Source organism: Amblyomma mixtum, chromosome 3 (assembly GCF_055824585.1).
Source record: "Amblyomma mixtum isolate Tamu chromosome 3, ASM5582458v1, whole genome shotgun sequence".
NCBI lineage: Eukaryota > Metazoa > Arthropoda > Arachnida > Ixodida > Ixodidae > Amblyomma > Amblyomma mixtum.
The window spans coordinates 197,452,891-197,474,355 of NC_143014.1; the positions used below are offsets into that span (position 1 = coordinate 197,452,891).

Genomic DNA, 21,465 nt, shown 5'->3' on the forward strand with positions numbered 1-21,465 from the left:
CAATTTTTGCCGTCTTATTGTTGTTTATAAATGAACCTTAAAAACATTATTGCGGATATATTACCAAGTTGAATATGATAAATTTTGTTGACGTTACCATAGAAACAAACCGTCAACAATTCGTGCGTAAACGGCGGGCAAATTTTTGCCGCTGCTGTCGCGTGCGTGGTGTGTCGTTGGTGATACCTGAGCCTCTGTAACAGTGGCAAGCAGTTTTCGCCATGCAGATAAAATACTTGAAAACGCTGATGCACCCACAAGTAAGTAAAAGTTTCCGCGAAACCAATGGTCAGATAGACTCTGTATACTGTCACAAGCGAAACATTTCTTTCAGGTAAAACCAGAATAATTTTTCCTATTGCCGCATTCTTTATTTACCACGTTCGGAGAAGATTTTCGTGCAGTCACCCTTTATTGATATTGATTTAAATGATATAATACTGTTGCAAATGTTTTACAAATTGAAAACACTGTACAGCCGTCTTCACACCTGTCTAAAGCGGCACGCTCTGCTGTGCATTTATGACAAATCACCGCAGCCTGGCGGGCCAATATAGCATTTAAAGATATAAAGAGCTAAACACAATCCATGTGAATGTGCATGCAGGATAGGGTCTCGTTTCGAGCCCTAGGCGACTCGTAAATGAGCTCGAGTGCTTTAGACAGATCTGGAGGACGACTGTACAAACCAAACACATATGACACAAAGGCGCAAAGAAGGCAATGTGCTAGCAGGTTTACAAATCCAAAGAATAGCATATTCAACACCCGACAAGCTGAAAAAAAAAAAGGAAACAAGCGTAGACAGGCAAAAGTGAACTGTGGGCAATTGTATCTTCGGTTTCGGAATCACAATCGTTTTTACGTGCGCGTAATCTCGACATGACGCTGAAATCACGCCCGAGATTTTTTATGGAACGAGGGAAACTTGTGCTTTACTGGGAACAACTTTTGTTCACTTCGTATGGTACCAACTGAACCGCTATTGAGGAGCAAATTTTCGCAGCAGACGTCCACGATGAATAATAGGGGGGTGATTCCAACGGAAGCTAAGGGCTAAACGCCCTGTTACTGTACGATGTCAGTGCTTGCTGATCCACTGCATAGGAGAGCGGGTCACACATGTGTGCCACTTAATTACGTCAAGTGCCGGCAAACGAACAACCGTGCACCTATGTACAGTCGTCCACACACTTGTCACTGCCTGGCGGGCATAGGTTTTAAAGACATTAGGAGTTAAACACGGTGCATGGGAGCGTGCATATGCACGGTAAGACCTTGTTTCGAGCCCTAGGCCACTCGTAAATGACGCAAGTGTTCTGGTGCAGCGTTCGAGCGAACAAGAGGGCGGAAATGCCAACACAGAAACACACACATTATCTCGCGTAGAGAAAATTCTGGACAAGCGCATTTTTCGAAGGGAAGTTGTTCATAAACGCAATTTTTTTCATTTAACGTAAGATTCCACAGTAAGAAAAATCAATATATTCGCAGATGTCTCCTCGGCACTCTTCCATTTTTTTTTTTTTTTTTTTTTGCTATCGTCAAAAACGTCTCGCATTGGTTTTCTATGGCAGTCTTTACTACTTGATGCGAGTGATGGAAAAACTTTAGAAGAAAAATTTTGCTACGAATCGGAAGATTGGACCACTACCTTCAATATTTTCATAACAGTGCCTTACAATATTGCTCCACAATTAAAATTTAAAATTGGTGCCGAAGACTTTTTGTCTTAGAAAAACCCACGGCATCCACGAATTCACTGTGGGTTTCTTTTCATCTATGTTTTTGGCTGACTTTCTTAACTGCCATCACATACACGCGACAGCGCTAAGTTGTGTTATTTGCCAGACAGAGCTCAATCGACATGCTGCTTTATGTTTTCTGTTTTGTTTTTTTTTTTGCAGTCTGTAACGTTCTTCAATACTAGTAATATATTAACGAAATGGAAAGAACGATGCAACTCCAGTTAAAGGTTTGACAACACATTTTTCCCAGTGTACTCAGTAAAGTGTCGCGATGGTCGCTTCCCCTCCAATAAAAATGATGGGCGCAGGATGGAAGAACCAAGCGGCTACCCAAGCTCGAGCATTTCCGTTCAGTTTTCCTTCGAGGCTAAACTGCGTTGGAGAATTTTAATTCGAGTCGGTTAAGTCTGGAGCAATCACCTTCAAACCGCGTCAGACTGTACGGCGAAGAAGGCTGGTGGAGCAAATATAGCCTGGCGAAATTCGCGCAGGATGGGGCAGCCAAGGTGGTGGCGATGGCCTGGTCGCCCAACAACGTCAAGCTGGCCGCATGCACGGCAGACAGAGTGGTTCTACTCTTCGACGAGATGGGAGAGCGCCGCGACAAGTTCTCCACCAAGCCGATCGACTCCAAGGTATATATACGCGCGGGCACTGCACCATGCGTCCTGCCCCTAGTCACTGCATGCACGTGAGACTTGCAAAACTGTGCACTGAACCTGATGCAGTGCGGTTAGGCTTCAAAGGATCGCAGAACCCGTTTGTCACGTCAGATGAAAAAGAGCTCGTATCATATACAGGGTGATTTTTTTTTAATTTTTACAGATTTGTATAACGGTGTATATGAGATATATCTCTTCGCGGTCTCTGCAGGTGTAGTGTACAGCAAGGCGGACATCATATACATGATAGAGTATAGCGATTAAACGATTAATTAACTATAATGAACTAATAAACTGTTTATTTTTTATTTTAAGGGGCATTATCATATTGCGAAATTGAAGGATGTCAGCATCACAGATGAGCCGTCTTTTCAAATTTTCTGAATCGACATTGGGGATCGAAATATCGCACGTCAAAAATATGTATTCGAAAGCTCGTTGGGTTGGCTTTCTCGCATTCCATATTTATAAATTGGCATCGCTCGCATTTCCTGTACATCAAATACGGGCACCGTTCGTGTATTTGATGATATAAAACAAGTGAACATTATTTGGGCGACAATACCACGTGCAACGACGCCATTTTCGTAATACGCAATGCTGGAAACTCGACTTAACGAACTGTCAGATGCCTATTTTTGACGTGCGATATTTCGAACCACATTGCCACATCAGTAATATTCTAAATTTATCAACAGCACAAAATAAATAAATTAAAAAAAATCCCCTGTGGCCCCTTGGTTTCTTTGGCTGTTGGCTTCTCTCATTGCCTATTAAGAACATTTAAAAAGGGTTCTCACCTTTATCGGCCTTAAATTTCGCAATATAATATTGCTCTTAAGATCAAAAATAAAAACGTTGATCAGTTAACTCTAGTTAATTAATCGTTTAATCATTCCGCTCTATCGCATACATGATGTCCGCCGTGCTGTACAACCCACCTGCACAGACCGCAGAGGCGTACGTATCCCTCATAGTTTTTAAAATAAGAATGTGTAAATATTAAAAAAAGTCACCCGGTATATCATCTTGAGAAAAACAGCGCTTGCAGACAAAGGACCAGAACGAGAAGGACACACAGCTGCGCTGACTAACAACTTTATTTCGGAAGGCAGCCGATCCGCACCTTTTGTACAGAACCGGAGGGAGTGATGCGCACGCGCAAAGATCAGCAAAGTGGAAGCACGGAACGAGCCAACAGATAGGCCAACTACTCTTATCGTCACTGATAACCAATAGCGCAGCCCAAACAAGCGAGAAAAAAAAAGGGGGGGGGGGGATGAAAAAAAGCGGTGAGAAACAAAGGCAGAGAGGGTAAACAAACAATTCTGAAAAGATCCCGAAGAGGCCAACAACCAACACGGCTAAACGAATGACGATGAAAAGTGACAAAGATAAAGGCGCTAAAAGCTGAACAGACTGAAGCATAAAAGGTGCAGGAAAAGCCTGCGGAAGATGTAAAAAATCGGCACGGCTAAAAGCTAAAACAAGAAGGGAAGGGGGTCACGAAAATGAAATTGAGCAGACAACATATCCCTAAAACGAAGCAATTGATGATAAAAACGTGAGGGCGATAAAACCTAAGATGAGATAACAGAGAAGTTTTTGCAGAAAATTTAACATGGGAAACATCGTAAAAAGTGGACGCCAACAAAACATCACGGGATGAAACCAAAAGAATGCACTGAATCAAATCGAGGCAAAGAGGAATGAACACTCTTTGTCGAACAGGGCAACTTACGGTGTGCTAACGCAGTCCTCTTTTAGCTTGTTAATAGTGGCTGCTTCAATGATCACTTGGGTCAGTTGATTAATATTTTTCGCCAGAATTTCTGTTTCCTTGAAAGTGGGAGAGACTCGTCGGCCCCCACTTTCAAGGAAACAGAAATTCCCATCATCATCTGGCCAGAGTGGGGCAGCTTTATAAGTATGGACCTCCTAGATTACGGTTAAAACTTGATTTTATTCAATTTTTACGCCCAGAGCAGATTTCATAAATAAAATGGGGGTTAAAAACGGAAGGCGTCTTCAAGAAAATGTGACCTGCCAGTGCGAAAAGGTGAAGGTGTCATACGGAAACAAGCGGATATCTCAAACGTGCTCCAGAGCTGTGTAATAAGGGAGTAATTACTCATTGACATCCACCCGAGCGCAGCCATACAGCTACAAAGGAAAGCTATAGAGCTTTCTCAGAAACTCCTCAGTTAAAAGAAAAATTCCTCCTGGTCCGGGGTTCGAACAAGGGACCACTGCTTCACCGGAGCAGTCGCTCTACCAACTGAGGTAACCGTGACGGCAAGCTTATGGTAGGGCGAGAGCGAATTGCTCAATAACTCGAAGTGGGAACTGTGTTGGTCAAATCTGAGAAAGCTGTATAGCTTTCCTTTGTAGCCGTGTGGCTGCGCTCGGGTGGATGTCAATGAGTTATTATAATACTCCCGTATTATATATCTACTCCACCTTGAGGGATTCCCCTAAACATTGGACCAACGCAGTCACGACTAGCCACGACTAGTTATGTCTTGTGCTTAAAGCAGCACAACTGTGGGCACTTACGGCTGGGGCGAGGAACATAAAATATGACCGCTTTTGAAGGCTTAAAAAGCGTCGGGTTCCGACGCGCATAACGAACTGTTGTAAGAAATCAACGTCAGTTTCGTTGCACTTCGCATTTCTGGCTGTAAAATGAAAAGTACACTTACTACGAACCTCGAATACAACGAACACAATCCGCGCAACCGTCGGGTTTGTTCGATGTGGGCTCAACGGTACTTGTAAGCGCAACCATATACGAGCAAACTACTGAGTGAGGTAGTATATTGTTGAGCTTTTTAGTTTACCACAAATCTTCTAACTGCCCACCTATTCATTTCTTCCGTAGAATATAGCTGCCTAATCTTGCTAGATTATACTGCATACATTTCTATGTATATGTCGCAACCCTAGAAAGACAGGGCCGAGCCGGCAACGTGAGCCCACATATTGTTGTGAAATTGTGCGCACTGGGTTGCACCCATTATCTTAGTTCGCTGTGCTGGTGTAGCAAATAGCATAACGAATTCCATTAAAAAAGTATTTTATTTTAGGCAGCTACGATTGCTAAGGATTCGCTTTTTCTCTTCCTTTTTTCATTAGTGCCCCCTCCTCCCTCATTTCATCCCTAATTTTTTTTATCTCTTGTAATTTCCGCTCTACCTTCGAGAACATAGGTTTCGCTGCTTCCTTCCTATAAAGAAAGCGTGTGCAGTCCAGCTGTACCGCAGGGCTACGCTCTTCCTAATCTCGACTGCACACCAGCGAGTGTCCTCTAGAGAGGCACTCCAGGTATAAACGAGAAACACAGCCAGTGCCCAAAACCTCTGTGTTCCTGTCTGAGCTTCCGTCTGCCCCTTCACTCGCAGTACGGGAAGAAGAGCTACGTGGTCAAAGCCATCTGCTTTTCTCCGGACTCAACCAAGCTGGCCGTGGCTCAAACGGACAACATAATCTACGTCTACAAAATCGGCGAAGATTGGTGACTCCACTCCCTCTTAGCGCACCCTTTCATGCTCCATGTTTTGCACCATTTGCGTATCCCAAGAGCACGCGGTCGGCACGCTGCCCTCAGCATGCGCTTCACTTTGCTTGACGACCCGAGGAAAAACATTCCAGACATTTGCGCCTTTTGCTCACTGTTGAGTCACATTGGAGGATTAAGGTCGTTTTCAATCACTGCTAACACCCTGTTACGGACACCGATTAGCGTGTTCCGCGAGTTCGTTCTGAGGAATCGCTGGGCTACTTCGTTCAGTCGCACACACAGTGCACATTCTCAAATGGACACAAGCCATTTTGGGTATGTTCGCCTTTAAAGCAGCGCGAAAAGAACGGCAAGAAAGAATTGAACAAGCAGCGTGGTGCTGCCCGCTTCTTTCTTCTAGCTGTGCTTTCTGCGACGTCTTAAAGAGCTGGAGTTCGCGGTACATTCCGCGCAAATAACAGCACCAGAAAATTTCGGCCGGCTGCTCTCTCCACACCGCGAACAATTCGCTTTCACGGTGGTTCTTTCATTCATTTCAGGGGAGAAAAGAAGGTCATATGCAACAAGTTCATCCAGCAAAGCGCCGTCACGTGCATGGCTTGGCCCCACCACGGTCCCATCGCCTTCGGACTCGCCGACGGAAAAGTGAGCGCGGGTGTTTCGCTTCGCCATGACTCACGATACCTGATGCGGTGGGGCGCGTGCGCGCGTCAGGACATGCTGTGCCTCAACCGTTAGATACGACTGGCGTGTACCTCGCAGGCCACAACACAAGGCAGCGTTTCTTCGGCGTCGCGTGAGCGTCTCGGCTACTGGCGTCGCCACGGAGGCGAAATTCCGGCGCTTGCAGCCAGGCGACGTAGGGAGACGCAGATATCTGACTGGGCCAGAACTCACCGTTGGCACCGGAAATACGTCGTAGGTGGGGATTGATGGGAACCAATGACCAGCTCCGCATTGGCAGCAATTTCCGGATTACTCTACGCCGCTGCTGTAACCGCGCGGCCCATTTATGCGAAGGCAGCAGCGCTCTTTCTGCCCCCGCGTTATTGTCCCCTTTGCCCCTGCAGTAGGTTCCCGTCGCATCTGAATAGGACGATTAGCTACGGACAAGGGATAACTGGGGGCCTTTATCCACGATCTCTCCCCACCCCCGTCTGGAGACTCCGGTCCGTCGCTCTCGTGTGTCCGGCTTCCCTCTCCAGCTGCTCCAGCCAGAGCTGAGCGTCGATGTAGCTAGACGAGACGCTCAGCGCGACGCCGAATAAACGCTTCCTTGTGATCGGGGCCTTTTAAGCACCTGCAGCGCCCACCTGTGCCCAACATCACCGTTGACCTTGGAACTGATCCCCACGTCTCGAAAGCTTGAAATGTCGTTAAGAGCTGGCGGCGCGCCATTTGATACGAGTACGCACCTGCATTGCAAAAATAGCGAAGTGAAGAAATAAGAAAAACCTAACGCGCAGGAACGAAGCAGAGATGAAAAGAGTTATTACCGCAGAGGGGTGCGTACATGTGAGCGCAGCTTTGTAAAAGTAAGCTGCGAGAACGTAATCAAGTGCTTATTTTCTTATGACAAGTGGAGCTGCTGATTCCGCAATGACTGCGTTTCTAACGTCGGATGCGAATGAGGCGCTTGGGCTTGGCTGCTGGAGTACAGAATACCGCAGTACTAAGGCATGTTACGCGGGAGCACGAGATTGTACGGAGTCAGTCGTTCGTAAGCACGAATTCATTTGTGCGCTTTCACTTTCGTTCAACTGAAGTTTTACTAGTACTTACTTGTGATTCTCATGTTTTTATTTTCTTTTTCATCTCTACAATGGCACGGATGAGTGCTGAACACCCGCGTTCCTGCCCGCAGGTGCGGAGCGCCAACGTAAAAAGCAACAAATCGTCCACATTGTACGGCACAGAATCTTACGTCGTCTCCGTGGTCAGCAGGTGAGGGCGCATCTTATATTTCACGTTGCAGTTTTGCTCGAGCGTACTGAGTATTCCGGCGGTGGATTAGCGGCATAATATGAGGATATATTCTCTTCTTATGTGATTTTTTTCGTATCCTGTTGCGGGAATGCACGCACAGGAGCCTAAAGCCAGGATGCGAGTTGCACAACTGTTCGGCTGTCTACTACAGATGGTTCGTTTCTTTGAGCTCTTCGCGCTCATATGCATATCGCGGGTACTGCATTTTAGTATGCCCTGGTACTGGCAGCGTGTTTGGCGACAACGCATGTCGCTTTTTTTTTCTTTTTTTTTATCTATCATCTAATACTGGCTTCAATATTAAGCCACGTAGTTTGTCGTAGATAGTAGCTAGTTTCTGGAATGGGAAACGATTTCATTGCTGTAACAGAAGTCATTACGATTAAGGTATTTCTCCATTTTTCTCTCTCTGGTTTTAGACTGGGGCTTTAGCCTGGTCTAGAGCATTTAGAAAAAATTCCCAAATGAAGAGTTGATGTCAGAAAAGTAAATCTACTCCACATAGGTGGACAGACGTGAAAACATTGGGCGACGCCGTTCCTGCTTTGAGCTGCTGATCCTTTCGACCTCGCCCTGTCGCCTCTAGCCATCCTACTTGACTCGTTTGACGGAGCGACTTCATGAACAGCATGACGGTGGTACTCTGTTGGGACGCCGGACAAGCACGGATTTTTCTTCTTTGCTGCGAGGAGACTTCAGTCAGCTTTACAGCCTTCCCTTGTAGCCGTAGCAGTGCGTTGAGATTAATGTTAAATCTGTTTTTTTTTTTATGCGTGACCGTCAGGGCTGAAGAAGTGATGAATTTAGCTACCAATCGAAAATGTAGCGTGTCCTGCAGTTTCCGCCCATGCTTCTTGCAATGCTCACGGCACATTCATTTTCATAAAGTCTGAGCCACAGAGCTGTGTCCTCCGGCGTGCTCCAGGTTATATTAAGTGCAGCCGTGTACGAAACAGGTTATGTATGCTTTTATATTCCGCCAGATTTCTTTCTTTTCTTTCGCTTTCCTTTCGGTTCTTTTGACATTGAGTTCCTTTGACTTTCACTGACTTTTATTTGCTCTGTTGTTTGGTTTTTGATTAATTCGTTTGGGCTGCATCGAATTTGATAGCAAGAAACACCGGGTCGCGCATTCATTCATTCATTCATTCATTCATTCATTCATTCATTCATTCATTCATTCATTCATTCATTCATTCATTCATTCATTCATTCATTCATTCATTCATTCATTCATTCATTCATTCATTCATTCATTAAAAATACCTTACAGGGTCCAGAAGAGCATTGAGTAAGGGAGAAAAGTGACGTAAGTACAAGATGAACAACTAGTAAAATACAACGCGAAATGCAAGGCAAAAAAGATAAGCAAAAATATTGTACAGGCAAAATGTTAAGGCAAAAACTTACATAGGTGCAAGGTACATAGTGTCATAACATAGGAAGCAGCATGGATGCAACACATATGGCAAATACACATCTGAAGAGAAAGCAGTGATCAAGCTAGAAATGTGAGTGGTAGTAAAATGCACAGGAAACTAACACATAACTCAACAGTAACGAAAAAAAAAGAACATCACGAAATGGGGTGTCATTCGAAAAAAATGTTTGAGCAGGTCATCTTGGAATAGTTGGTGGTTGCAGATGGATGCGATAATGTCGGGAAGATCGTTCCAAAGAAATATGGCACGTGGAAGCGCGGATGAATTAAAAGCTAGAGTATATCCGCGTATGCGCTTGATGCTCTACTCTTTATATAGAAGGAGTATATATCAAGTATGACCTTTGTTATGCTGGAATGGGTACTGTAGTCACGTGTAATGAAACAATAAGCTCTGTTTCCTACGGCTTCTAGCATTATAATTAGGTAGTTTTGATATAGGAACGATGTAAGAGAAGCAAATTCTGACATATGCAGGTATTAGTAACTGCTACTCTTGCTCCAGTTCATGCACGCACAGTAGTTGCAAAATTTGCGAACCTGATCACTTGATGAATGATTCTTTGTCGTACCATGCCATCATTAAATCGAATGGCGGCCGGTAACCACGGCCAATCTTCCACATGCGCGCCACATTGTCCTTTTCACGAAGAGGTCTGTGCCAGCAGCGCCGAAGCAGTAGTCTCTTCTGCGATGTAAACTGATGATGTACGCTGTATCGCCAGCTGGGCGCTCGCTCGAGTGCTGTGTTCTCTCACGAGCATTGTGCTCTATTGTATTGCACAGTGGCGAGCTTTTTATGATCAGGCTTCAGATATGCACCCTCGGGCACCACCTTCTATTTGAAGCCTGCTTTTTACAGCGAGAACTATTACACTTACGTGTAGCGACGCTCAACTGAGCGACTGACGGGTCGGCTACGCGCTTGGTTTCAGCGCTTCAGCAGAACGTAACGCTTAGTTTGACAGCCAGTTCCGGCGGCCAGAGCGCGCAGTCGGCCGCGCGAAGCAGGCCAATCGAAGCGCCGAGCGTTCGCCATAGTTGGCCAATCGGAGCGCGCTCACCGCAACTGGCCAGTCGCCATAGGGGATAGACGGCTCTCTCAGCGAACGAACAGTCAGTCGCCTCTTCGCTGTTGTGCCGAGTGCATGGCCTGTCAGGTCTGTAGTGCCGCTCGCCGAGCGGCATTCAGTCGCTTCTCTTCTGTTGTGCCGATACCGTCTTGAAAATTTGTGTGCTGTGTCTTCAGTTTCAAACTTTCTTGCTTACAGGCGACTGCTAGGTTAGTCGCCTCACAGGCAGACGCGGTTTGGCAGACTCTCGGCTGGGTCTTATCAACTAAAAAACTCACAGGGCGGTTACCACTGAGTAACGGGACATCTAATGACAGCTATCAAAGCATTCATATTTCACGATATATTCAGGTAGAGAATAAAAGAGCGACTTCATATCTGCATAATTATAATGCGCAAAAGGCGTCAGTGTGCTGTGCGATGTCAGTGCACGTTAAAGATCCTGAGGTGGTCGAAATTGTTCCAGAGCTCTCCACTACGGCCCCTTCTTGTCTCTTTCTTCTTTCACGGCCAGCTTTCTCCCTTCCTTCATGGCGCTGTTGAGGTGTCCACCAAGAAGTTAGACAGTTACCGCGCCTTTTGTTCTTTTTTTCCTCCTCAGAAACAATCAACAGAGCTCTCTTTTTAGTATTCCACACGTACTCATTCTTCGATTAGCAGTCTCCAGACCCTCGTTCTAGGACCGCGGGGTCACCGCCGCTGACCTTTGTGGGTTTCTAAGTGGACACAGGCCACCAACCACCGCGGGTTCGAGCTTCGCGCGAGCCAAGGGCCCCGATCAGCCGTCACCACACACACGCACTGGGACACCGACGCGGTGCACTCAACCTCCGCTGGGAGGAGAGCGATTCGCCGCAAAGAAACAGGCCTCCAAGCTCACAAAGGAGACGTTTATTCACGTCGTCCTTCAGCAGATACACAAACACTCAATAGTCACCCCGTCCCGGGGGCGCGCGAGGAGCAAGGCTCCGCTGCGCGCACGAAGCGACCAGGGTAATGCGCGCCGCTAGCACGCCGCTGCAGGAGAATGTCCCCGCGGCAGTGCTGTGATCTTTCTCTCGTGTCGACCGTTGGGCAGGTTGCGAGAGAGAGTGGGCAATCAACGCAAGGTACGCCTGTCGTAGGTCGCTGGACCCCGCTGGACAGGCTCGAGCCGCTGCAGGTCAGAGGACACGTGCGGGCGAGCTCGAGTATATGCACTGGTCCAAGCGGCAAAGGCCGGCAGGGACAAACAGTAGCGTACACACCTTACGCTGTCTCCGAGGGATCTCTCTCTGGGCCCCGCTCGAACGGTCGCGCGGTGCGCGGCCGCCAAAGCGGGTCCCGAAATCCCGCCAAAAGGCACCAATGGCAAAGGCCGTTTGGGAGCCGGGGTGGAGCTGTGGCCAAATGACAGTGATCAGTCACCTAGCCGCCTCTCCAGCGCCTGAGGCGGGAGCAAGGGAAAGAGGAGAAACAACGCGGGAAGCCGGCACAGCCGCGCAAAGGCAACGGCGGAAAGCCAGGATTCCCACACCTTCTCTTCGGGCGGCGCGTTTCGTAGCAGCTGCCGTATATTGACCGTGCTGCATTTCTCCCATTCTCACCACACCTCACCACCTCTTTCCAAGGTAACCAGTCTTCGAATGATTTCCATGACAGCCACCCTCCGGTTGCTCATTCCTCGAACTACATAGCAGAAGAATGGACCATTACCTTCAGTATTTCCATGAGAGTGTCTTACAGTTTTCCAATTTTCAGAATTTCCGTCCGAGAATGTTGGACAAGCTTCCACGGTAACCACACTTCGGATGGTTCTGGTCGTAACTACCTTCCGGTTAAGCATTCCTCCGCTCTCGTCAAACGTTCTTTTTCCACGGTAACTACTCTCTGAGCTTTTATGGCAACCATACTCCGGCTGCGCCGACTACGTACTACTACTGCACCGACGCGAGACCCAGAAATGGTGCCTGTCGCTATTAAACGTAAAGTTTGCTTCACCTGACAAAGAGCCCAAATGTGGCAGAGCACGCTCTGTAGGAGCGGGCGACTGTAGGCGTTCTATTTTGTCTGCTGCTTGCGTTTGCGAAAAGTGCGTACTCTTTCAGTACGGGTACAATGCGAAACCATAGTGACTCTTGTCTTCCGCCTGCTAATTAGCGTTAAACGAGCGTATGTCGAAATTTCACTTTTCATTTTGTGCATGCGCGCATATCATTGTGCGCTAGATAAATTGAACTTTGTATTTATTCAATAATGTGATAACATTTAAAATATAGTCATGAAGTTTCCGGTTTCGCCGTAACGCGACCACGTGAGAGGTCACGTGACCTTGTGACGTCGTCGCAACCTGCCCTGATGGGCCATCCTCATTGGTTGAGTGAGGTGACGCGGCCTTTTGACGTTATCACAACCTGCCCACCATGGCAGGTGGCACCTGCCCGCCATAGCAGGTGGACCCTCAAAGTTTAGAAGGTGGCCGACCGCCGAAAATTCTAAAGGACTCCCGAAATTTTGGAAGTAGGCCTAGAGCAGAAAGTGGAGTAAGGTGGATTAGTGGGGGTTAGTTGGTGGATTAGTATAATTTCATATGATACGACGCCGGGAAAGCCTCATTTCATGTGTTTGGCCGTAGCATGTTTATAATGCTGCGTTTTCATGTATCATCGTATGCGCATATCCCGTGTAACAAGTCGCTCGCAAGTGCGCCTAGGAGCGCATGTAAATTCAGTACACTGGGCATTCCCCCAGTGCTCCTACAGTATCTAGTCACACTGTCCAACAATGTACCATCAATGACTCATGCATACCATATAAGGGCGATAGAATCGGTTCCAACCGGAATTTGGCAGGAATATCGGAAATAGAACATTGCACACTCATTGTGGACACCATAGCAGGCAACCTAAAGGCTTTCGCATTTTCTTCTTTAAGAATACATGGTTAAGGAGGACTCCAAATTTTTAGTTTATATATTTATTTGTTTCCTATCCAGCGTCTCAGGCAAAGGTATCCTGTCTGGGCATGCTGATGGCAGCGTGGTTCGATACTTCCTCACTGACGACGACAGCGGCGAGGTCCAGGTAAGTAACCTACACTTGGTTGTGAATAAAATGTAACGTTCCGAAGCGACATAGGGGCTGTGAGGGACGCCGTGCGCCACTTCGGGTTCTTTAGTATGCGCTGACATCGCACAGCACACGGGCGCCTTTTGCGTTGTACCTCCATCTAAACGCTTCCGCCGAGGTCAGATTGAACCTGGGCCCGACGTATAGTTTCCGCGTGACAGTTTATCTACTTACATTTTCATCGTGGGGTTCTCACGCGTGCGGGCCCTTGGCGCATATGCGTCGCCATCTCTCAAACCAACTACAAATACAAAACTTTAACATTTAAAGAATGCATGCAAATGTACTTGACATATCTGAAAACGGAAGCAATAAAACTATGGCGCCGATTACGCTGTCGCGTCATATGTGGGGCGACGACAATGCTTGGGAATGGATTGCTGAGTGTGCTGCTGGCCGTTGCGCTTAGGTAAGTATGTCCGTGCCCGGCCGCCAGCCGCCGCGCAACCTTCGCAGATATTGTCGCAAAGAGAACGTGTGTCAGTCGTGGGATGCCGCGGAGACTGAATAACACACTGCGTAGATAGGCCCGCTCGACGATGAGCTCTGAAAATATCGTGCTGCTAAGCAGGTAGTCTGTGAATATGAGAAACATTACGCGACCGTTTTCGCGACAGTGCCAAAACCGGATACGCAGTGCGTCGTCACGGCAGTTCGCGATGCGTAGAGCAGCTTCGAATGTGGGGTCCAAAGGGAATGCTGGACGAATAACGACGCGCAGGGCTATGTATCCCGGAGAAAACGCTTTCATGGGCAGAGGAGCCCCGAAAGGGGTGTTTAAAAAAAAAAAAAAGCGCCAAGCGCAGCACACTGTGAGCACGCGGCTGCAATGCTAGCCTTGTGTTCAGGTTCATTCGATGGATCTCACACGGCGATATACTTCGGTAAAATATTCTTAAAGCGGCTCTGCGAGCACCGGCGACAGTGCAACCTAGCTACTACCGGCCCTGATGAGAATGCGAGGAAGCAAAAGGGTGAGGGCGAGAAACCTGCCCCCTCCGTTGCCGCGCAAGGCATCCAGAGTTCTTTTAAGTGCTGCCGATTAAAACAAAGAACTTGCCGATACGAACTTGATTTTACCACGCAGTAAGTTCATCAGGGTATCTTGCTTCCATGAATTTTCATTTTAAGTACATGAAGATCAATTTCCGGCATGGATAAAGCTGAATGAGCTCGTGGTGACTGCGGAATTCATTCAGTGCTAACCGCACTCTACGTGTGAAAGTCTAACTTTCGGAAAGCGGTCGTAGATTCCCTCCTTGTTTCGCCGAGTTCGTTCGATGTACGAACTCCTTAGTAAGCTTAGTGAACTGAACTCCTTTTCTTTGTTACCTTACAGCAATTTGTGACCCATTTTTATAAATGTTTATACTCTGCCAGTTTAAATGCAGTTTCACGAAGCTTGCAGTGTTTTATTTTCGTGCTAGCTGCCTGCCCTTTTACTGTGCTTTGAGTTATCCCGCTGTTCCAGCTAGTACCCATTTAGAGTGTTCAGGAATTGTTGTCAATAAAGGAAGAAGTCAACAAATATGACAACTAGCAACCAGAAGGCGAACTAGGGGAGGCAGCAGCTTTACAAAAACGCTAGAGAGGAGCCGACCTTTCCTTAGCGTTTGTTTTCTTTTTAAAGCGCTGCTGTTGTGGAGACTTCTACAGTGAGTTCATGTACCTGTGTTACCCCGACCTTCCCCTTCGCAGGGCAAGGTGCTGACGCACCCGTGCCCGCCGTACGCGCTGTGCTGGACGGAGCAGTCCATCATGGCGGCCGGCTGCGACAAGCGCATCATCTTCTACGCACCCCGCGAGGGACGCGTGCAGCAGCAGTTCGACTTCAGCCGGCAGCCGGACGAGCGCGAGTTCGCCGTCGCCGGATGCAGCCCCGGCGGCCACGCGCTGGCCGTCGGCAGCTACGACAGGCGAGTGCGCCGCCATTCTCGCCACTCTCGTCCCGGCAGGATTCCTTTGCCCCCGCGTCAGAACGTCCACGGTAGCCGCCCTCTGGGTTCTTCCCTTGGCAGCCACCTTCCGGCCTCCCCCTCCTCTCTCCTACAGGTGGAAAGAGGGGAAGCACCCTCTCCACTTGGCCACCTGCCAACTATGGCACACAGACGCTTCAGAGAACGATGGGCACTTTTTTCCGACGTAAGGGTTCTAATGCTATGGCGATAAAAGACGAAATAGGCACAGATACACAAGAGCATCTGCAGCACAGGTGATCTGGAGAAGAAAAGGAAGAGAAGTAAACTTGTTCGAGTAGTGCAGAAGCGTTACAAGGACAAGCTAGATGCGTTGTGTATTAACTGACTCTTTGATGATGGCTGCGATGATAATAAACTGCCCGACTTTTCGGCATCCTCCAGGCAGCAACAGCAAAGCTGTATCGCGAACAGGGTTGTCATCGCTGATGCGCACTGAGAGCCACTGTGGCCGTGTAATTCAAAATTAAGCACACCTTGTCAATGGTCGGCAGGGATACGCTACTCTGCTGCCGTAATAAAATGATGACCCATTTCATACCAGCTCGTGTTCTAAAATCTCTTTTTGTTTTCGTGTGTTTTGGGCTCAGGTCATTATCTGGAACTAATCAGTCGAATTACCGTTACCCAAAAAAGACTCCGGCTTGCTTTGAGCAATTACAAACAATGCCGTGTCGGTTCAATACCAGCAACCCACACCACTGGTTTTTATCTTTATTTTAGTGCTTGGTTCACGTTAGCTGGAACATATCGATGTTACTTCAGAATTTAAGCCAGCTTTGTTCCCCTGACGTCGTTTGAAAAAAAAAAATCCGACGCTGGCCGTGTGTGTAACTTTGAGTGATGTGGCGGCATTTGTTGGTCGAACACAGAGTTCGGGTGTTCACGTGGAGCAGCAGCAAGCGGGCGTGGGACGAAGCGAAGCCGAAGGAACTCCACAACGCCTACACCATATCCAGTTTGGCCTGGAAGCGTGATGGATCCAGGCTTGCCGTGGTACGCACAGCAGTGGACATGGCGCACGTTGGGGTGCGCTGTGTGCCACATTTACTTAAAGGATCATAGCCAGGTCACATGTCAGAATGGAGCTATATTAGCCTCTGTTTTCATTTAGGCTACTTTCGAGTTGTGCTGAGTACTAAGTTTCTCCCCCCACCCAATCATTTGCTGCGAGGCGTAACGGTAGAAATACTTTTTTTTCTTCTCGAAGTAAAGGATGCCTCTATTCAATCAATCACATCATCTCTCCTTCCTACGCTACCTTTCAGCGTTGTCCATTAACACTTTCCTGTTAAAGATGAGCTAAAAATAAAAAAAGGTGAAAGACCATTACAGTGCTGCTTTTGGAGTGGAATTACTTACCGTGCATTTTGCACATGCCAGAAAGTATACAAGGCCCTAAGACGAAAGCAAACCAAATATCCGATTCATATCCCGCGCCCTTTCCAGTCTACTCGCGCTGAAATGGAAAGTCAGTCATTTACGCTCTAGACCAAGTTTTCCGACTACTCAGGTGGGACAGTGTGCTTAACTCGGCGTTATCGTTATACCACGTATTTCAGGAACTAGGTTTTCTGAAGTAAAAATATGGCTTTTTTCAGCGTAGTACTACCAGTGTTGCCGGACATAGAAAATCGGTGAATCGTTTTAAGTATTAAACTGGTTAACTAATTTTTAATTATCTTCTTAACTATTACCGTTAGGCGCCTAGTTGAAATCAGACATTTGTAACTGGTTATTAGTAATAGTCATATCAGTTTTTATAATTTAGAAAACGTGATTACCCTTGGCGCTGTGGCTCGGCAAAATTTGGCTTTTGTGACTAGTTACGTGCACTGGAAAGGTTGCTTTGCCTGCATGCTTTTCGAAAGCGCATGTATTTTGGCACGATGTAGCCAAATTTTGTCGAGCCACAGCGCCGAAGGTAATCACGTTTTCTAATTTCTAGAAACTGATATGGCCTTTACTAACGACCGGCTACAAATCTCTAATTGCAATCACTTGCCTATCTGTGATAGTTAAAAATTTAATTATCAGAAATTAGTTAACCAGCCTACTACTTACGACAGTTTACCGGCTTTCCGATGTCCGATAACACTGGTAATACTATGCCTCAAAAACCATATTTTTACCCGAAAAGACTTCTTTTTGAGAATTACTGAAAGTCTTCCCTGAAACACTTGGTATGTGCACCTTTCCGGTGGCTGGCTTTCCTGGCTTCTTCAGCATTGGGCCGGGTACGAAAGGATTTGTAGACAGTGATGTCCTACAGGTTTATAACTGAATCTATAATCGTCTGCATTCAAATAAAAAATAAACTCCCCAGAAGCTCTTTAAAACTTTCATACTGAGTGACTGCCTTTCAGGGCGTTGGAGAGACCGATACGCGTTCGCATGCTCTAGAGATACGCGTAACACGCAGATTCGCGTAGCACATCGCTTTTGCCGTCTTTGGAATTGTTTGGCATGTCTGTTCTCAGCCCCGAACGCAAGGACAAGCACTGACTCCCGAAACGTCTCTCCTTGCAGGGGACTCTTTGCGGAGCCATTCTGAGTTACGATTGCAGCTTACGCAAGACGCTTTACAACAACAAGTTTGAAATTACCTTCGTGGGGCCAAGCCAGGTCAGCCCCTCTTTAGGCACTTCGGTTTTGTCATGCATCACTGAAGCGAAACGCATGTGGGTATATTGTGGAATAACCTTGCGTTGCAATTGTCAGCCAACCTCCAAATTCGTATGCGCAATGTAGAGCTCACTTAAGCGACAAGACAGTCATCTTGCACCCGGTTTCACGGACAAGCCTGCGGCTTACAAGATAAGGTCTTACTCTGCAAAATTGGCGACTGATAGCCGTCTATACTCACCTTACGAGCCACTCTCAACGCCATTCGGTGACGCAATGCAAGATGCAGGTGGAATAGAAGGGAGGTCTCAAACTCATCTAGCCGCGGAGCTGCCTGGTGAGGAATTTCTGCCTCCCGCTGGCCAGTAACCGGAGAAAGAAGAGGAGGGGAGGGGGAGAGGCAGTACACCCCTCCTTACGCCGATTTCAATTCTTCGGGACGTAGTGAAAGTCAGACGGTGACACACACCCGAGCGTCCGAAGGACGAAGATAAATATCCCACGATTTTAGCACAAGGTATGTCTAACTTACATACAAGTAAGACGCGGTGAGCAACTGGCCGGTATCACACTGAGAACAGCGATGAAGAAGTGCGATAGTAGTGAAAAAAACAAACAAAAAACGACTAAGTCGTTAGTCGTACAGCGCCTCTAGCGCCAGTACAAGGCTTTAAATATTTTGGGTGAGTCGGCCGCACGGAAAGTCCTAGAGGGCCGCAGGTGGTCCGCGTGTTTGGTCGACGGGTATAAAACTTGTTATAGAAACTGCTGGTTTAAAAAAAGTCTTTCTGGTGTAGGAAGTTCAGCCTACAGACCAGCATGAGTATGCAGAAGCCGTAGCCGCATTCGCTTGTTAGAGGCAGCTAACAATGCTAGCAAAACCTGTATGACTTGGAGACCAGTAATCGCCAAAGGCACAGTGTTTTTCAAGGAGTATGTGGGCATTGCGCGCAGGCCCTGATCGTGAACCTGGCGACGAAAACGAAGAGCACGCTCAAGTCTCAGTACGGCCACGAGATCCAGGACATCAAGATCCTGGGCCGGGACCGCTACCTGGTAGCGTACACGGCGGCCACGCTGCTGCTGGGTGACTTGCTGCAAGACAAGTTCTGCGAGGTTTGCCCCAGCTCACGAGCCGCGCGTTTCGCCCCGCGCTGCTAAGCGCGCGCTCTGACCGACACATTTGCCTTTTGCAGGTCTTCTGGGAGGGGACGTCGAGGAACGAGAAGTTCTACTTCGAAACCGAAAACGTGCGTGCCATGTGAGCATTTTAGCGCATTCGCACAAGACAAAAGGAAGGGCTCAGTAAGACCCGCAGGAGCTTAGCAAGAGCGAGCACCTTTTTAAGCATGAAATGCTTTTAGCCCCCGTTGTCGGCAGTGTGGTGACGTCACGCCGAGACCGAGAGCCATCATCCGGGCACTGAAATCCACTCATCCGGGCACTGAAATCCACTCATCCGGGCATTGAAATCCACTCATCCGGGCATTGAAATCCACTCATCCGGGCACTGAATTCCAGTCATGCGGGCACTGAATTCCAGTCATCCGGGCACTGAATTCCAGTCATCCGGGCTCTGAAACGAGAACATCCGGGCACCGTACGAGACTTAACGAGATTTAACGAGACTCTGTAAGCCCTCCTACGCGACCGGCATGCAAGCGCCGGTTGGTCTCCAAAGGAGTCACAAAAAATAACTGCTGCCAGCGCCTTCTCAATGTTTATCAAGATATCAGTCGCTGTGCGTTTGATAATGCACGGAATTATAATTTCCGATTTCTAAGAACGCGTGCAAAAAGCACATAAATGCCACGTTACACTTCGTTGTCATACGTGATCCGGGGGAGAAGCGCTGCGTTCAAAGGGCAAGGCATCGCGCCGAACGGGTGGTGGCGTTCCTCCCTTCCTTTACGGTGCGGTTCGGGTGTCCACCGAGATGGCAGAGAATTACTGCGCCATTTCCTTTCCTTAAAAAAAAAACCTTGCGTCCAAATGGCAAGGCATCGCGCTGAACGGGTGGTGGTGTTCCTCCCTTCCTGTACGGTGCGGTTCGGGTGTCCACCGAGATGACATTAGGCCCGTAAACATTTCATGCTTACTCTACTCTCGGTTACGGGAGAGGCAGAGTTTTCCTTTCTCTCTTTCCTCTGATCTCTTAACTCTCCTCTATCTGCACGTGGCAGCGGTGGTGGCTTGGCTCGAGCCAGTAGCAGGCCCGTGCAATTTTAAGCATGAAATGCTTTTAGCTCCCGTTGTCGGCAGTGTGGTGACGTCACGCCGAGACCGAGAGCCATCATCCGGGCACTGAAATCCACTCATCCGGGCACTGAAATCCACTCATCCGGGCACTGAATTCCAGTCATCCGGGCACTGAATTCCAGTCATCCGGGCACTGAAATCCACTCATCCGGGCACTGAATTCCAGTCATCCGGGCACTGAAATCCACTCATCCGGGCACTGAATTCCAGTCATCCGGGCTCTAAAACGAGAACATCCGGGCACCGTACGAGACTTAACGAGATTTAACGAGACTCTCTAAGCCCTCCTACGCGACCGGCATGCAAGCGCCGGTTGGTCTCCAAACGAGACAAAAAATAACTGCTGCCAGTGCCTTCTCAATGTTTATCAAGATATCAGTTGAGCTGTGGGTTTGATAATGCACGGAATTATAATTTCCGATTTCTAATAACGCGTGCAAAAAGCACATAAATGCCATGTTACACTTCGTTGTCATACGTGATCCGGGGGAGAAGCTCTGCGTTCAAAGGGCAAGGCATCGCGCCGAACGGGTGGTGGCGTTCCTCCCTTCCTTTACGGTGCGGTTCGGGTGTCCACCGAGATGGCAGAGAATTACTGCGCCATTTCCTTTCCTCTAAAAACCTTGCGTTCAAATGGCAAGGCATCGCGCTGAACGGGTGGTGGCGTTCCTCCCTTCCTGTACGGTGCGGTTCGGGTGTCCACCGAGATGACATTAGGCCCGTAAACATTTCATGCTTACTCTACTCTCGTTTACGGGAGAGGCAGAGATTTTTTTATCCCCTCTCGTAGAGATGTAAGACCGACCAACAAGATCAGACGCTGGGTGTCGTGCATTGTAACAACAACCGATTCTATTGCAGCGCGGCATTGTTAAGTTATTTTATTTCGCAGGTCTGCATGATTTTCAACGCTGGCGAACTGTCGCTAGTCGAGTATGGGCACAATGAGATCCTCGGATCGGTGCGCACCGAGTTCATGAATCCGCATCTGTTAAGGTAAGTTGTCTAGCAAAGTTTCGTGAAAGCATGTCATACTGTTGCTTTTCGTCAGAGGGAAAGATCGCTTTA

General features: G+C 47.9%; 1 protein-coding gene across 1 annotated transcript in view; it reads left to right on the forward strand.

Annotated features, from left to right (window-relative positions):
• Nucleotides 1-144: 144 nt before the first annotated feature.
• Oseg2 (intraflagellar transport protein Oseg2) overlaps nucleotides 145-21,465 on the forward strand; it is a 64,840-nt gene continuing 43,519 nt past the window's right edge. The window contains exons 1-12 of the mRNA XM_089577301.1: nucleotides 145-260; nucleotides 2,240-2,383; nucleotides 5,812-5,924; nucleotides 6,470-6,575; nucleotides 7,795-7,874; nucleotides 13,405-13,492; nucleotides 15,236-15,453; nucleotides 16,386-16,509; nucleotides 18,043-18,138; nucleotides 19,093-19,254; nucleotides 19,335-19,388; nucleotides 21,290-21,393. Of these exons, the coding sequence (XP_089433427.1) occupies nucleotides 222-260; nucleotides 2,240-2,383; nucleotides 5,812-5,924; nucleotides 6,470-6,575; nucleotides 7,795-7,874; nucleotides 13,405-13,492; nucleotides 15,236-15,453; nucleotides 16,386-16,509; nucleotides 18,043-18,138; nucleotides 19,093-19,254; nucleotides 19,335-19,388; nucleotides 21,290-21,393 (1,328 nt within the window). The 5' untranslated portion in view covers nucleotides 145-221. The remainder of the gene's footprint in view (nucleotides 261-2,239; nucleotides 2,384-5,811; nucleotides 5,925-6,469; nucleotides 6,576-7,794; nucleotides 7,875-13,404; nucleotides 13,493-15,235; nucleotides 15,454-16,385; nucleotides 16,510-18,042; nucleotides 18,139-19,092; nucleotides 19,255-19,334; nucleotides 19,389-21,289; nucleotides 21,394-21,465) is intronic.